This window comes from Poecilia mexicana, unplaced genomic scaffold, assembly GCF_051168715.1.
Source record: "Poecilia mexicana isolate PSO_F unplaced genomic scaffold, ASM5116871v1 scaffold_6, whole genome shotgun sequence".
Lineage (NCBI taxonomy): Eukaryota > Metazoa > Chordata > Actinopteri > Cyprinodontiformes > Poeciliidae > Poecilia > Poecilia mexicana.
In genome coordinates this window covers 30455730-30474315 of record NW_028263375.1, presented here as the reverse complement: position 1 = coordinate 30474315, position 18586 = coordinate 30455730, and the positions used below count along the sequence as shown (strand labels likewise).

Below are 18586 nucleotides of genomic sequence, written 5' to 3'. Positions count from 1 at the left end.
ATAATACATGTGGAACGTAGCGGAGGGAATAACACCGAGCCTCACAGCGGAACCAGCAGCCGTCATCAACAGCACCAGTAGGAGCATCACTGTATGTATTAAATGGATCACTTAGGGAGGAGAAGCTGGAATTATTCAGGTATTAGTAATCTCTGATTTCCAGGGGACGGTGCTGCTAATAAACAACTTCAAATTAGCATAATGTTGTGTCCTGAAAATATTTTGGTTTAATTTTAATAATAAATACAACAAAAGTTCTCCTTTGGATGAAACATATACATCCATACATTTATTAATCAACAATTAATAGACTTAATTGTTGATTAATGGTCTATTAGGTTGAAATGAGTTTCAATCGATTAACTGGCAACGTCCGCTTTGACTTTCTTTTAGCGTTGTAGCGTGACCGCCATCCAGCAGAGGGCGCCGCTGGTATCTTTAACCGAGCCTGTAGATACGTGGCGGAGGACGGTTTCCAGAACTGCGAAGAGAAACGAATCAAACAGAGCCCGGTAAGGGAACCCCATAAAGTGAAAAATTTACTTTATGGGGTTTTGTTTAGAAATACAAACACTCAGCAAACTCCTTAAGGATTCAACTTAACAACGTTTAACCAAATGGTGTACTAGAGTCAACTTATCAACCTACGAAGCTGAAGACGAAGCTGAAGTTGGTTTCCAATTCCAGCTTCCGATAGCTAAAGGGCGATTCCACTTAATTTTTCACTACTTTCCGCATCTTTAATCAACTCTAGTTTAAAAACTACTACACCTAGAGACTTGAAACCTGGACTAGATTATTCTGCTCTAATAGCAGAATATTTAAAACCATGTTTGGGATTTGTGAAACTTTTATCTGATTTGTGAAAACTCAATAAAGTTAGATTTTCACCATTTTTGGCACAAACTACAACTGCTCTAATTAAAAAAACTACAACTCCTAGACTCTTCAAACCTGGAGCAGTTGTAGTAATGAAAGAGGTGCCAAAAATGGTGAAAATCTAACTTTATTGAGTTTTCACAAATCAGATAAAAGTTTCACAAATCCCAAACATGGTCATAAATATTCTGCTATCAGAGCAGAATAATCTAGTCCAGGTTTCAAGTCTCTAGGTGTAGTAGTTTTTAAACTAGAGTTGTTTAAAGATGCGGAAAGTAGTGAAAAATTAAGTGGAATCCCCCTTTAGAGATTGGAAGCTGGAATTGAACACCAACTTCAGCTTCGTCCAAAAATTACAGGGCTATCATAAATGCACTTCATGGAGATACATTTTAACTTTATTTCAAGAGTAACCACAGATTATACTTCTCTATGAACATCTCTCTGTTCATGGGATGTTAAGTGTTTCACATGTTTTATTCTTTTTCAGTTTTTCTATTCAGCAACCTAAGAGGTACCTGTTTTGTTATATTCTGTAAATATGTCTAAGTCTGATAATGTGAGAAATCCACAATTTTCTGTTCAGTCAATGTTTAATACAGCTGACAGCTGAGTTTTTTTTAGAAATCACAAAGGTAATTTATTTTCATAATTGCAAAGTGCAATGATATGGTCAATGGAAACACAACTAATGATGATACGTGATAATGTAAATGTGCCACAGTGGAGCATGTTGGCCAAGGGCAACTAACAGGCTAGGACCACCCCTGCCTCTCACCCCTGGAATTACATGGCTTCCCCTTTGTGCTGCCTTCTACTCATTAGAGCTGAAAGTCATTCTGCTCACTTTAATTCTTTGTCCCAGCTGCTGATATTCTCCTAGCATACCTGGGTTATCTACTATAAGCCTGTTTGGAGTGTTTCTGATTAGCTTTAGAGCACAGATGAACTTAAGACACTCCTTATGGCTAGGATTCAAAACTAAGCTGACATGGAGGCTTTTGGCTGTTGCAAGGGCAGCTATTTCTGGCCAGGCTATTATGATTCATTAGTGGCTGTTTGAAGGTCTGATGTGTCAAGATGTGTCATTTCAGTAATTGTCAGTCTGACTTATCTTAAACCCTTCCTCAGCCTGTGAGCTCTCCCCCGAACAGACATTATTCCAGCGGGGAAAAAGAAAAAAAAAAAAAAAAAAAACTATGCGTGGTGATAGCTGAGGGAAGCTGAATTTGGTTTGTATCCCTCAGGGTTGTTATAAATCTGGACAATAGTAATGCAATTTTCAGTAGTCAGCTTGCATTCCAAGATCGTTGTTAACACAATGAGATTTTTTCAGAGTTCAGAGAGCTCACCCAGACGAAACTCACAATGGGCTGTCACATATTGTCATTTTTCTACCATTATAATTCACTCGCCGATATGCAAAAGACAGCTAGAAACATGGTAAGAATCTTATCCTGTAATGACATAAGAAAATAACTTTACTGTCCTTAGGCCTCTTTTCATGGCGATACATGTCCAGGTGTTTTGTAGTTAGGTTCTGGCAAAATGTTCTAAATATTTAGTGTCTTCTTGGTGGAGGTAACTCATTATGTGTTCATCCATTCTGTATGAATCTTAAAGGGACAGTGTTATGTAAAATAATTTTTTGAGCTTTAAAGCTCACGTTATTACAATATTAACTCAAAAAATACCTGAGGTGTTGCCTACATTCTTTCAAGCATGTTTGAAAAATAATTTATTCTCTCCTTAGTCTCCTTCAGACTAGCCAGCAGCAATTAGCAAACAACTGGTGGAACTGCACATCGGCTGCGCTCATTATAAGCTACTTGTCAGAGCAAATTGGGGGCAAAAACATTGTTAAAGGGTTAATAGAGAGCCATATTGTTATGACTTCTGAAGGAGGAGTTTCAGAAACAGCAGGGATTTCTTAAAGAGACAGAGGGTCAATTTCAAGGCTTTAAAGTACAAAGTGTATTTTCTTTTATGTCACATTTGATATATCTAGCATTTTTATAACAACTGAAGACTGAAGGTAGCATATTCTTGATTGTGCTATAAAATGGGACTATGTGCCTGGAAAACACGTAATACTGCCCCTTTAAGTAGCTGGTCAGAGAAAAAAATAAATAAATAAATATATATATATATATATATATATATATATATATATATATATATATATATAATTTTTTTCATCAGTGTGCTCTGAAGGAGGTGACTAAAGAACACTGGAACAGGTGTGTTCAAGAGGATTTATAAAATCCAGATTTATGGTCATTGCCAAACTTTGTCAATTTGATCAGAATTTGCAATTTCTTCAGTCCTACTATGTATGATTTTTTTTTTTAAAAGTATCCTAAATGTGTTTTTTTTTTTTGTCTAGTACGTTCTTCCACTGAGAAGGACATGAACATTTTTCAACTCCTCCTTTGCTAAATACACTTTTCATTTCCCTATGATTGACAACTTGTTCATGAAAAGATGGAACACTGGGAAAAGGTGAGAAACACCGATCTGTTCATTCTGTACAGTGTTAATTCTGAATATGCACTCACATAAGGCAGGTGCCTGCATTTTATAATGGAGACTGCTTTTATTATAAGATTAGTCAGTAGCTTTAATTTTTTTCATCATGTGCAGGAATACGCTCATGTTGCTGTAGATATCCTCTGTCCTGTTATTCTGTGGTCACAGTAGGATCTGCTTCTGCTCTATTTAATTATGCATACCGGGGTATTTGTGATTCAGATATGAATATGCATGTAAATAGATTAGCCTAAATGTGACCCTAACTGGCGCTCTGAGCAGCTTTCTCCAACTGGCTGCTGATTTCCCTGAACTTTCCCAATCAGTCATACTTAGCATACTCAGCTTAGACACTTTTGATTGGAGACAAATTGATAACTTTCATGGCCTTTTTTTGACAGATAAATGTCTCCAAGTTTGCTCTCTCTCTGTCAAATTTGGGTTATTTTCTCACTTTTACAGCATTCTTTCATTTTCCAAGGGAATATAATCGGATAGTCTGGTAGACTTGGTCCAACTGGGGACCAAAATTGCCACGTTTGTTACTTTGTCAGCTGGTGCAGTTTGTTTTAGCTCTGCGCTATGTTAAAGGAACTGAACACTTTGACAAACCTGTTCACCCCTCCACCCAGTGGTGGCACTGCTCCAAAAACCACTGAAGGAAACAACACAAAAGCGTCTCTGAAGAAATTGAGCACAACTTTCTTCTTCACTAAACAAAAATGGAGTGGCTTCAGATTTTAGCAGTGTAGGATTTCTCTTTTGTCTTTGGTAAAAGAACACAAACCATTTCTCCAACTAGCACTAGGCACGTGCTAGCTTTAGTCTTCTTCTTGCTTTTGGAATGAGTGGCCTCTGATTCGCTTGGCATTCACACCACAGTTTACTTAAACTGAACTTTATCCCTACCTAGGTTTGTAGGGTTAAAGTTTTTAAAGTTTGCATCAGACCTCTCCAAACAAACCAGACTTTCTAGGCAAATGAACAAGAATCCAATTAAACCGGACTAAAGATGGCTGGTGTGAATGAACCCTAAGAAACTGTGTCCCAACTATCAAGGGAAACAACGTCTCAGTCTCCATGGAAAAGCGTACTCTAGTGTGTTTGGAACAGTAGGAGCAGTATGGCCTTTAGTCCTTGCCATAGAAGAGCAGACCTGATCTTTATCTGTGCCAAACTGCTAAGGTGCTCATGGGAAGTTGGATCATAGTACACACAAGCTTTATGAACCTAGAGAAGACTTATGAATATGTTCCCTGAGACATTTTGTGGGCAGTGCCATGGGAGTACATGGTGCCAGGGATCCTTTTAAGGATTAGCCAGTCCTAGCATAGCCAGAGTAAGAGTTGTGTTCACATTCAAAGCATAATTTTGAACTAGTTTCCAGAGTGAGTTGGAGTGTAGCGGTGCTGCCCCTTGTCCCAGATCCTGTTTGAGGTGTTCATGGACAGGGTCAGAAGGTGTAGAGGTCTGAAAACCTGAGGGTCAAGTTAATTGTTGAATATGTGGTTCTGCTGCCATGTTTGGCCAGTGAACTTGACATGCAACTGAATAGTTCACATCTGAGAGTGAAGTAGCCAGAACAAGCCAGTTTTGGAAACATATAAAAAGAAATATACCATCCCCCCCCCTCAGCATTTTAGAAAATAAACGGTTTGTTCTTCCAAAAAATACAATGTTTTGACCAACGTTTGAGTCCATTACTGAATTCTTTCTAGTCTCTCGAGCTCTTTTAATTGTATAAGACATTGGCTTGTATTTCCCAGCTATAGGTGGTCTTAGGGAGAGAAATAGTTTTTTCAGAAGAGAAAGAAAAGGCGAATGAAAACTGGGTGAGAATGCTGTTTCCTAATCTTGGGCTTAGGCTGCTGAAGAGGGTCCCTGTCAAAACGAGGCTTGGTTCAATTCCACTCTCCCTGTTATCTCCCCTTCATCAGTATTGAAAGGTAACAAAAGCCTTTGAAGGCTTCATGGGACAAAAGCTCCATTAAGTCCTTCAGACCCCTATTAGGTGAAAATTGATTTCTTGACATAAAAGTTTGGGCATCATGGCTCTAACTTTACAAGAATGGTCTCTGGCTAGGCTACCTCTCAAACATGCAACATCCTGAACCTGTGGAAAAAAAGTAAAAATTCAACAGTGATTGTCTTTTATAGTTCAATCACATATGAGTGAGCCTTACATCTAAGACTGTTTCGTTTTTGAACTGGACAGTAAATCTTTGTAAACAATTAAGATAAAAATCTGTGTCCACATAACAGAATGCAGCATGCATATAACAATGACTGTTTCTGAGGCATATAGTAACAAATCTGGTGATACTCTTAGGACCGATGTCTCTTTGGAAGATCCATTTTAGACCATGTTGATACAGAACTACGGTTTCTCAGTGTGACTTCAGTCATCAACTTCACAAGATCTTTTGCTTTAAGGTTAATACTTTCCACACCACATGTCTTTGTGACCCAGAAGCCATCTTTTTCCTGGGCCTCATGGTGTCTGGATATTCAGGTAGTGTTTATACGTTCAGGTCTTTGTTGGAGCAATTGAATGTGGCACCTTCAGGCAGCTGAAAGTAGAGCGGTTGAGCCTAACACGACCCAAAGCTTGGGTTGGAACGGGCCAAAATGATTTCCTTAATGGTCGGATTGGGTCAGGTTTGGGCTTCTGTGGCCCATTTAATAAGCCTGCAATAGACACAAAACAGAGAAAACTAAACGAGAATGAACAATATAAAGTTGTGTTAATCTATTTACTATAGTGTAAATAGAGTATAATGGGCAGCCAGCCCCACCTTGCTCCCCTCCTATCAATCTGACATCCCAGATGAATTGTGCTTGACTCAGCCTGCGGTCACAAGTGACGAGATGGAGCTGGATGAATGCTAAAATGCTTAAGGTGTAAAATCTTAAATAAAATAAAATATGTCTGGTTTACTTTGGGCTTGGGCCTACAATTACAGTTAATTAGTTGGGTCAGATTGAGCTCAGACAAAATGCCATTGAGCTTGGGCTGAATTTTTAAGGCCCAGTCTAAACTCTATAATGCAGACATAAAGTATAATAAACGCATTGTTTTATACCTGTTCATAATTCAACAGTAATTACTTTTTACTTAATCTTATAAAATATACATTTTTTGCCATTTAACTATTAAGTTATTTCTTAATTTATACAAATGTCTGTTTTTGTGCCAGTTTTGATTATCTGCTGCAGCCCTTAACAGCATCACTAAACCCCTGAAAGTCACCGCACCCTCCCTACCCCTCAAAAAAAAAAAGAAAAGAAAGAAAAAAAAAAGAAACAACTAAAAAAAATCGCCCCTGCAGGTTCATCCATCTCCAGACCGTCTGTGTTGGACATCAGGATGCGCTTGTATCCGGCGGTGACAGGTGAATTTTCGGCCGTTCGTGCCACGCATGCACCGCTGGAGCGCACCGCCCTCCTACCGCCGGGAGGAGCAGAGCAGAGGAGGAGAGGAGAGGAGCGGAGCGGAGCAGACCGGGAGCGCAGCGGCAGGAGTCTCAACACATAACGGGATGCGGTTCGCGATTTCTGCTGCATGAATTCTAATTTCGTGTAACCCAAATCCGCAAAGTTTCCCTTCCGCGAGAGAGCGAGAAAACCCCGGCAGAGGAAAAGCGACCGCTTCAGAAATCTCGTGGCGGCGTCCCTTGTTTCATTCCTCCCGACTGAACCGAACGCTCCGCTGCAGAGGTTGATGACAGTCTAACCGGGAGAGGGGCAGAGAGACAGGAGGACGGGAAGACAAACAGGACATCTGCAGATGTGCGTGTGCAGCCGATGCGCAGCGCAGGTGAGTGGAATTGTTGTGTTTCCGAGATGTTGGCTGTGTTTTTTTGTTTTGTTTTTTTTCCCCGCGAGCTCAAAGTGTGTCAGGTAAAACAAAAACACACGTGGTCGGTCAGATCACGGCACCAGCAGCTTTATTGTGCCTCTGACCCGGCGCCGTGTGTCCAGATGGAGACCGGGTGTTAACTTTCTGCACGTCGGGCTGCAGCCTGTCTCCCAGCGTGCGAGGGGCTGCGTGTCTGCAGCGCGGAACGCATCCTGCAGACCTGGACACGGCAGCCGGGGCTAGATGCACGCTGGCGGCTGAGCTTATCGAGATCAAACCTGGTGATTGACTGGTTCTGTTTAAAACTAGAGCTTTATGGAGAAATCCATCGGTCATCCAGCAGGTTGTCACATCACACTTTGAGTCAGTCCCTGAATGTAAAAAACTGGTGTAAGGTTTACTTTCCGCTACGTCTAAAAATTATTTAAAATCTGCGAAATTAGCGATAAGTCTGAGCATAAATAATCCTCACTGTACAGTGACATGGAAAAGTATTCATATAGCTCGAAATTTTCCATATTTTTTCACGTTAAAGTCACAGATTTCATCATCTTTTGTTAAGATTTTATATTACACACCAAAACAGTTTTTTTTTTTAATTCTTTAAATGGGAAAATCTAAAAAGAGTGACGTGCAGTCATATTCAGTCCCTTAAATCAATACTTTGTTCAACCGCCTCCTCCCGCAGTTATAGCTGCAAACCTTTTTGGTGTCTACAAGCTTTACATCTAGGGATTGCAGTGGCGGTTCTAGAACAAATTTACCAGGGGCTAATCATGGAGGCACCGAACCAAACCGCGAGTAATTAAAAAAAGGGCAATATTTCATCACTTAAAATATTGACTGAGCTAACGAACCAAAGAACTGCTTCTTTTTTTGTTTTTATTGATTTTTAGTGTAAAACTGTGAATAGAATCAGTGACAATTTCTATTGGAGCTGTGTAATATGGAATATTTTGGTATAAATCCATTACAAGTAAATACAGGGCCAGTATCACCAATACCGATACCAATATTAATATTCATGACTTAAATTTGACATATTGTCAAACTTCTGACTTGTAGGCATATTTATGTTTTTTTTCCTTTGAATTATTTTTGTTAAAATCTTCTAGAAAATTTAAAGTTTATATGTGTCTGCAGACTACTTTAATACAATGTTTTACATGACAGATCAGAAAGAAAAGCAAAACAAATTTGTGTGCCCTGTTTTCTAAAAAAAAAAAAAACATGGTAAGACTATTGATTTTGTATTATGTCTTCAGTACAGGGGCCAAAGCAGGGGCCCGGACCTGTTGGCCCCTGTCTAGAACCGCCTATAGCTAACTGAAATGGAAAGATTTCTTTGCAGAATTATCCAAACATATCAGTGAAACTAGATGGAGAACAGCAGCATAATATAAGCATAAGAACATAAGCATTACAACAAATGCTTATGTTGTTTTCAGCTCTGGACTTTGACTGGGCCATTCTAATACATAAGTGCTGTGGTTGCCTAAACCAAGTTTTTCACAGCCTCCTAACAGGTTTTGCTCGTTACAAACTGGATTTCTTTTAGCTTTCATGTAAAAATGTCTTCCTTCCACATTGATAACCATCCTGTTGATTCATGAATCTCTGCAGCCCCTCCAAAGCTAAAGTTAATTGGGTTACATAAAACAGGGAGTTAGTTTCACTGAATCTCATTAATCAGACTAAAAGAAGTTGACTTTTAAAATTTTGTTCGAAAACCATTCTTCCCATTCTACTTCCAAGTTATGTACTAAATCAAAATCAAAAAGGAAAAGCAATGAAATTCAAAATGTATTTATTTATTTTTTTGCTTTTGATGTCAACATTTGCAAATATGTTCCAGGTAGGGTGTGGGTATTTATCATGTTGCTTATAATTTATTATGACAATTTCTTATCATGGTAAGAATTTTGATATATTGTCGTCACAATAAATTTCACTTAATGTCAAAAAAGAAAAACGGACTAAAATGTTTTTTATTTTTTGCTATTTCCTCTACTGTTCCCACAAGAGCATAAAAATATCAGTTAATTAAAAATAAATATGAATCAGTTAAGTCTTAATGTGCAGATTGATATGAATCACTGATACGTTTCATCCTGAAGGAGCTTATTTCAAATAGAGACGCTTTTCAAGGGCAGCATTTATGTTTGTTGTAAAAGAGAAGTAATAAATAGTTTTCTATTGTCATCACGATAGGACTAAAACATATTGATAAAATTCTAAGTCCTTTCCTAGTTCCAGGATAGAAATGCATCAGCAAGGTTATCATTTTTTCCACATTTTTATGGAAAAAGTTCAGACGACCATAAAGGTGTTATATGACAGTCAGTCGGGGTCTGAGAGCTGCATTTCTATTACAAATGTGCACAAACTTTGTCAATATTCAGCTAACTAGTGCCAGGTGAAGTTAGCTGAATTTCACTTAACGTTGAAAAAACATAATTTCGCAATTGTGTGTTAAATAAGAAACACAAATAAAATGATACGTGACTAAGTTTGTTCACATAAGTCATAAAAACATTAAAATGGCCACAGAGTTGCATCATCTGCCAGAGTTGCTCATGTCCTGCGGTGCCAACGACAGCTCCATGGCTCATCTGAAAGGCCTGCAGCAAAACAGCAGCTCATTACAAGTGCAGCAGCCCGGCCGCCTCTGGCAGGAGGCTGCCGGCTCATTAGGGGTCACCGCGGGGCGAGGCTCACACCATGAGCCTCTGCTTGTTACCGGAGCGCACGCTGGAACCTCTGCTTTTCCCGGAATGAATTCCACTCACGCCGACAGACGGAAAGCCAAGCGCGAGTCGGCCTCCAACTGGATCTGTGCGTTGTGCCGAGGACCGTTTTTATTTTAAATTCTCTCAAGTTACTTAGGAATTCGGTGTTTAGGAAGAGCTGAAAACATGAACGCTTCATCATCGGGCTGACAGAAGTGCACTGGGACGTGGTCCCCTCATTTTCCTGCTCTGGTCTCTCCAAAGTTTAGCAGAAGGAGATTGTGAGCCCAGATTTCCAGATAATGCAGTTTAAGTTGTGATTGTCGCTGTCTGACTCAGAGGTGTGTGACAAGGAAAATCTGGAGTGAGGCAGCGGAGAAGACAGGGCCGACCCACAACCCACATCAATCTGAAAATAGCTCCCAGAATTGTGCTGTGCATGCTTCTATAATATTCCCATCTATCAGTTCAGCCTGGGTTGTACTCTGTCAGGTTCCTGGAGCCTTTTCTTTCTCTATGCTGTTGTTTAGGGGCCCAAATTTCACTGATAAGTAAAGCCAAATGCCATGTCTTCATATGTATGTCAAGCATATTGTTGTGTGTAAAACCTAAAGGGCAACTACACTGCAAAATCGCAAAATCTTAAAGTATTTGTGTCTGGTTTCTCGTGCAACTATTTTAGCACACTAGAAATAAGATGAAATTAACTGACATGTAACTTTTAAGCAAGATATAGGAGCTTGTCCTAAGTCAATAATTCCTTAATACTGATTTAAAAAATACTGGTTCCAGATTTTTAAAATTAAAACAAGTTATTTCTTCCACGTTATGCATGGAAGAAATGATCTGATTGGACACTGGAAAAGGTTATTGTTGTGTTCAAGTAGTCCTAAAAGGAGTTAGCATGTTAGCGAAGCTATTTATCTCAAAGCTAAACAGGTTGGAGCAGCACAGACGTCCCCAATGCTAATTCTAGAGTGCATATTTCTGACAAATTGTGTTTTCTAAGTACTTCCATGAATTATTAGGGGTTTCAGAAATACTGGAAAGCTGAATGGGTAGAATAGCAGTTTGCACCAATCTAATGATTTAATAACTTAAATAACAGATTAAAAAAACAATAAATACTTTTGTCATTGAACTCGTATGTCTTACTTATTCAGTAAATCAGCAGTAACAAAAAGTTTTTGAATTGATTTCCTTAAACGTTAAAATTCAAAGTCAGTTTATCGTTTTTGATTAAAATGCAATTAATTACAGAAACTTCCACCCCCCCCCCAAAAAATAAATAAAAATAAAATAAATAATAATAATAATAATAATAATAATAATAATCATCGAATCCCACTGCTAGTTTTGTCATAAAAATACAAGAAGTGAACAAGTCAACATCTCATCCTGTTGTACTGGCCCTTTGGAAATGTAGTTACTGTAACGCAACTTCCTATGAGAAGACGTATAAACACTCTTACTGTAAGACTGCTGGTTGTGGTAACCTGGGTAATTCCTAATGTAAGACGCTAAAGTGTGTACTAATGTTTTCTTAGTTTTATCACAAACCGTTACAGCAAATTGTCTTGTCATAAAGGTGTAATTTTGCCTTTTCTATATATTAATAAATATGGCTACTCACAGTAAAAAGGCTAGTAGAAATTATATGAACGCTTCTCTAATGGTTTTTGAGAAAAATCAGGATCAGGATAAACAGGTTGTGGCAGGTGAAGGTTTTACAAAACAAATCTGCTGATCTTTAATTACATCATATCTGTTTTACATCCCCTGCTTACCGGAGCTTAGTGTCACAGTAGAAAACATAATTGCGCAAATTGGAATTATGAAAATAAATTTGTTTAATGAAAATACAACAGTTTTGAAAAACTAATTTTTTTTATTAAAAGTTGTAAACACTAAGATGAGGGAGTATCGTTATTTTTTTTGTCTATATCGAAATTAGTGTTTTTGGTAAAACTGTAATGGAAACACTTTTGCATCACATGAACCACGAGACCAACAACCAGATGTTATTACTGGCAGAAAGACGACAGGAAGTGGTAGGAGGATGATGGCGCAGCATGTTTTTTAATGACACATCACATGAACAAACTTATTTACATGTGATTTTATTTGGGTTTCCCGTCTAATGGAAATGCCGCAATTGCAAAATTGAGTTTTTTCAATATTAGTTTTGTGCACGTTTGCAATGGAAACAAAGCCAATGGCTTTTTAAGGTTTATCCCCACTCTGTCATGCTGCTTCATTATCGTATATGAATCTTTTTAAAAATTCGATCTTCGTTACCTCAAAAACATAGTACTGAGGAATAGTCTGAAAGCTACAGGATAAAGTTCCATACTATTTCTCAGCACATGCATTCACATTCAATTAGCACTCCTGGCAGAAGCCAGAGCAGTGTGCGCGCGCACACACACACACGCATGCACACTCACACACACCGCAGAGCGTAGAAACAATTACCGTATCCGTGTGCTCTGTTTGCCCTTCTTGGACATAATGGTTCCGCCTCACGGAGCGGCAGATGCCAGCTCCGGCTGTGAGAATGAGACAGAAGTCTGGCCAGAACCAACTAAATGGCTGACATATTTCTATCCTCGCTAGTAAAAAAAATAAAAAAATGACTACCCTTCATAAAGTGACTCATACAGTCACATTTCATCCATATTGTACAAGAAATTTAAATAAGTAATTCTTCCCAAAGAATAGACTTCACAGTTGCAGGAGGTGACGCTTTTCCTTCATACTTTGCTACCAGGTTTAATTTACATCTGATATGTTTGATATTGATGTTCAAGTCTAATTTACTCTACAATCTGTTTTCTTTTTATCTCAAAGACATAGTTGAGGATTTTTAATAACCGTCATAGCCTTTGTGTAGTGTAAACCCAGATTACTTGGGTGCAGTAGACTGAACAAGCCAAGCTAGTCACAAGCTAATCACAGATGATTTCCACAGCATCTGCAGAGACGGTCCCGACTGTGGCTCTCTTCATTTATTTGTGAAAGGTTAGACAAATGCCAGAAATAATTGTTGCTCTGCCTCTCGACTGTACTCTCCGGTCCCTGGAGTTTTGACGTGTCGATTTTCTGAGGTGTTGCGGGTCATGAGTGCCTGGGCGGCTAGCTGGGCTTCTGCCAGGCTAACGTTGGGAAAACGAGGGTTACCAAGGCCGAGGGAGAATGAAGCCATCTCCAGTGACAGCAGGAAGTGAGCTTTTTTGTCTGCGCTCAGAGAAATCTTAACATCAACTGACTTGAGTTACCGACTCACTTCCTGCCTGGCAGAGAGAGCCAAAGAATGGACTGAAATACTTGTTATCCAAGCCAAGATTTTACACAGGAAGGAGAGAGAGCGAACCCTGGCAGGAATCCAAACTGTATATTCATACACTCCAAGATGCATTGATGTTGCTCGTCAAGTGGAAGCCCAACAAAGCAAAGTTGGAATCTTAATATTTATTAAAAGCAGGAGGATGAGGGGTCCCAGGCTGTGGCTGTGATAGTAAGCCCCCCAACGTGGTCAACACCAGGTTCCCCCTCAGAATCCGTCGTAGTCCAACATCTTTTGTGTTTTAATGCGTTCGCCCTCGAAGCAGAAGGCAGTGGGTTAAGATACTTTTAAAGCCAGAACTATTTCTTAACTAAGAGGGGAAAGAACACTCCTGGAATAATTTATTTCCTGGTAGGAGAGAAATAAATCAGCTTCAATTTGCAGCTTCTCTCCTCTTGGTACATTTGCTTCAATTTTGCATCCATTTACAATTTCAGGTAAATCACCGGCACTGCAGTCAGCCTCAAATAGCAGGTAGAATTGCGACCACCCTCACAGATGTGTTCATTATGTCCTAATTGATAACACAAATATTGGAAATGTTTGATGGAAGGACATATATTCTGTACATGTATTTTCATTTCTAACATATTCTGTACACTATGTAGTTTTTTTTTTCTCCTTATAATGTGTTTTTCAATCAAATTTATCAGTATTGGATATTTCAGCAACAAGGCAGTTCAGAGTGGTTTTACATCATAAAGACATAAAAACATCATAAACATCACATAGTCAACAGTTGTGAAAACCAGTAGCAGTCTTTAACCCTATAAGACCTAAGTTTCAAATGTTTTCAAATGTTGGTTGGAAAGTGCAACGTCTCCCCTTTTAGAAACCATTGGAATTTTTCAGATAGCGATAAGTGTGGTGGAATTACAGAAATGAAGATTTGGCTGGATCGTCACTGCTACATTCAGTCTGGAAGGGTTAAATAGGAACTACAGACTAGTCTGACGGCCTTCCTTAAAAAGGCCCAACTTCTTCCAGTCTACATTCCATCCATCCTTTAGCAGTTCTATCTTTCCCCTACTGTATTTGACTCAACTCCCCATATTGACTTCCTGTGTGAAAGGTTCATAACCACATTCCCATTATTCTGTAGCAGGAGCCTTTGTACCAAGAGCTCAGAGAGAAAAGCTTCAACCTCCTTGCTGTGTCTGAGATTGGTGAATCCTGCTGAGGTTTAGCTTCCTGCTGTTAGAGAGTCGACTGTGAGCCATTTACGCCGCGCTTCCCCTCATACACATTAGTTCATTACCACTCCGGCCGGACAAAAACCTTCAAATTCTCAATATTCATAACAAACACGGAAGGGCACTGCTTTTCGAAAAGTAATACAATTGTAGATTTAATGAAACTAAATAAATTGCCTCTTCATAAACTGTTTAATTTGCGTTGGAAATAATAGTTAAAGTTAACATTACAAACATAGGAAATAAGTTATTTTATCCTTCTGAGGATACAGTGGATAATTTATTTCTTTGCACACTGGGAGTCTGTGCTTTTATAGCTTGATCTGACGTAACTTGACAGAATCACTAGCTGCTCCCACTGTGGGGGTCTCTAGTTTTTTTTCCAGTTCGAGGGGATGGCTTTTCCAAAATTCTGCAGCTGAACTTGAGCAAGAAGTCAATTTCATTGCACCAGTTTGTTCGTGATAATATGAGCTGAGTGGTTCTGAGGCCTGGCTCACCCAATCCTACCTCCGAGGGCTTTTAGGAGGAACTTGCTGCTTGTTCGCCAGCGAACAAGCGGTGATTTTTGCCGTGTTGGCTGTCAGATTGCTACATTGCTTGATACCAGTGCATCGGGAACCAACGCCAGGGGCCATTTCTTGGATATGTCAAGGACACTGACAGAACAGCAACAGTTTTCCAACTGAAGAAGGCTCGGCTCGGTACATTTTGAGCTAAAGCTGCTTGGATACAAAACATTCACTCAGAGAAGTCTTCAGTCTGTAGAAGCACTGGATCATCGTTCTATATGAACATCGTTCCACATGTTTGTTGAGCCGACAGACTTTTGGTCCAATGAAATTGTTTTCCATTTACTTATAATTGAATTGGTTAACCAAGTAGATCATGTGTAGACGTGGCTACGTACCACAAAAAATAATTTGATATGGTAGAAGATTCCATGTCATTTGTTTATTAATCAGTTAGTTTGTTGCCTTTTATTTTAATAAATACCCTAGGGGCACTCGCTGGTTCTGCGTGTTTCATTTTTGGCTGAGAAATTCTGATGTGGGTATTCTGTGACAAACTACAAGAAGCAAAAAAAAAAAAAAAAAAAAATCAAACAGCCATGTTGGAAGGAATTTCTTGACAGATGTTGAGCCTTTCTATATGAAACTAATGAATTTGTCTCCTGTAAGGTCTATTTGTACTTTGCTTGAGAACTTAAAGTCAATTTTTTTTAACCTTGTTTACGACCATTTTATTTTTGTCAAAGTTTGATTTGAATACAATGATTTTTGTAATTTAAACCTGGTGTCACTGGCAACTAGGAAACATCCCGTATGCTACATTAAAGTTTTTGTAATGAAGTAAGCAGATGTGGACGAAGTTGACCTTACTCCAGATCTACATAGCTATGCCACTGAGTTGTTTTGTCGTTTATAAATAAATTAGGCTTGAGCCCTCAACTGATAATTGTAGCAATGAGCTAACAAAGTCAGAACAATGATCGATATTTATTCCGTTTTTGGTCAATTAATAGTACGGATACGCAAGATATCGGCATTGACATACTGTACTGTCAAATGTTTGCTATTCAGATATTGTACTGGTTTATATGTTGCTTATTGACTATAGCAGCAATGTTAGTATTTAATATTGATATTGACCCAAATGTTCATATTGGTGGATCGTATATGTCTACGTGAGATTTCAAGGTTCGTTACAAATGTACAGGAAACACCAAAACCAGAGGCAGTTTAGCGAACAAAAGCTTTAGCTCCAATAAGCTGCTAGCTTAAAACGTGGCCTATATGTCAGGTCTCTGCTAGATGTTTCCTTGATTCTAGGAAAAAAAGACTTTTAAATTCTGTTCATCTGCACATATTTCTTAAAAATAAATTAACTTTTAAACATCTTCAGATGTTCTTGTAAAGTTCAAGATGATTTTCTAAGATTATTAAAATGTGTTGTTTTGAAGTATTTAGGGTTAGAAACTTTTTCTCTCTATTATTCATAATTCATTTTTTTTTAGAAATTTTATCTCAACTATTTCATACTGCAGTTTTGCTAGCTGCCTTCTACATTTTACATCTGACATAACACAAGACACGACATGTTTGCACACATATCATATAGTTATGAGCTGCAGCAACATAAAAACAGGAGTGCTGTGGTGTGTTTCACCAGAACCACGTGGACGGAGATCTGTCCAGTTGAATTTCGCAGCAGAAGCAGTTCATTTCCATTAACTCCACGCCTCGGGGCTTCAGTGTCTGTAGCAAACTTCCACAGCTCTGCAGAACGACCCAGTGTGTCATGCAGTGACCAGGCCGCCGAGCTCCCAGGTAACCATGGTGCACATGAAATTAGCATCCTGTTTGTAGCTTAAACAAAGTCTTATTTCATCACTGTGTTTGATCAGCTTCAGCTTATTATTTAAGATACTTTAACTGGTGAAATCTGGACCAATTTTTAACTGAAGACATTGTTTATATTGTTCAAAATCGATTTGCGATCAGTAAGACCGTTTATACACAGTTCTATTCAGTATATTAAAATATGCATTTGAATAAAGCTACTGTGTCAGATGAAAAATACCTTCTGAATATAAAAACTTTAAGTAGGGATTAAACATACTTTGATTACATCCACATTTCTGTATTAAAACGATCTGACATAATCTAATCTTTAATGTTGTTTGTTCATTGGCTTTGAGCAGAAAATAACTATTGGAAATAAAGGGTTGAAACATCAGCATGTGTTGAATTAATCTATGTGTGTTTGACTTAGAGAATTGAGCTGCTGAAGTAAATGAACTTAATAATAATGTAATGTTGAATATTGCTGCATATGATTTCTTATCTTTGAAATCCAGTTTTTGATTCTTTTTACAAAAAGAATAAAATGTAGGTGCCATCCACACACTCTGTTTTATCCTTTCTTTTTAGTTGAGAATTCTTTGGTCCAATTCTGACGACTTAAATGTATTTTACATTTCTTTAAAGCAGAAGTAGATCTTTTGTCAAGCTACAATCTGAATGCCAGCTTCGGTATCATCCAAGAGAATCAATGAAGAGGGGGGGAAACCTCAGGAAAATTTGCATATCACTCATTTTGGCATGGGTTTAACATATAATCTTTCCCACCTCCATCGGAGTTAAAAAGATAAAAAATTCAGAGAGAACTCTTTTATATATTAAATTTAACCTATGAGAATTCTTTTATCTTTTAAGATTGCACTGAAAGTTAGTAGATTGCTTGGCAACACTACCAAATGTCAAAGAAAGGGGGAAAAAAAGAAGAATCAAAGGAAAGATGGTGAATTACCATTTGAAATATGCATCTCTGACAGAGAAGTAAAGACCAGAGGCAAACCGTGTTTAAAAGTTGGTGGAAGGATGGCTGAGATAGTCTGGAGAAGTACGCTGTCATGCCATTGCTCTTTTTTTCTTCGTTTCTTTTTCTTTTTTTTTGTCTTCTCACCAGCTGTTGATGAAGGCAGAGAGCAGCTTTGATCAGAGAGAGTAGGTGTAATGAGACTGACAGTACAGATGTGGACCTGAAGGCGACGCCGGCTTCCTGCATTATTCATCTCTCATAAAAGAATTTTAATTTGTCGGGGTGTAAAAACGTGAACATTTCTGGAGCTCTGCTTTTAATAGCTGCAACACATCAGACTAAAGAGTTCAATTAAGACAATAAAATTCAGGACGAAAACTTTTTTTGACACAGTAATGATGTAGAAGTAATTTATTGGAAAACCGAAGCAGACTCCCGGGTGCTGCAGCCATACGTAGCGTTCCTCAGTGAACCGTTTAAGGTTGGGAAACGTCCCACTGACAGAAATACAAACTTCAAATGTCAGCATTTGCTCAAAGCGCCAGGGGAAGAAAATTCAAATGGCACAGCTGATGCACCTGCAACTGAAGCTGTTTGTTGTTTCACTAATCCATCAGCAGCAACCCAGACAACGCAGGTGCTCCGGCAGCTACAGGTCTGGAGATTACTGCTGGAGCTGGAGGCCTGGAGTTCACTTAGAAAAAATGGTGAAAGTGCTAAAATATAC

General features: G+C 38.6%; 1 protein-coding gene across 1 annotated transcript in view; it reads right to left on the bottom strand.

The window, feature by feature from the left end:
• Nucleotides 1-389: 389 nt before the first annotated feature.
• LOC148159494 (uncharacterized) overlaps nt 390-18586 on the bottom strand; it is a 56128-nt gene continuing 37931 nt past the window's right edge. Inside the window, exon 3 of the mRNA XM_088006752.1 lies at nt 390-481. Coding sequence (XP_087862878.1) covers nt 390-481 — 92 coding nt within the window. The remainder of the gene's footprint in view (nt 482-18586) is intronic.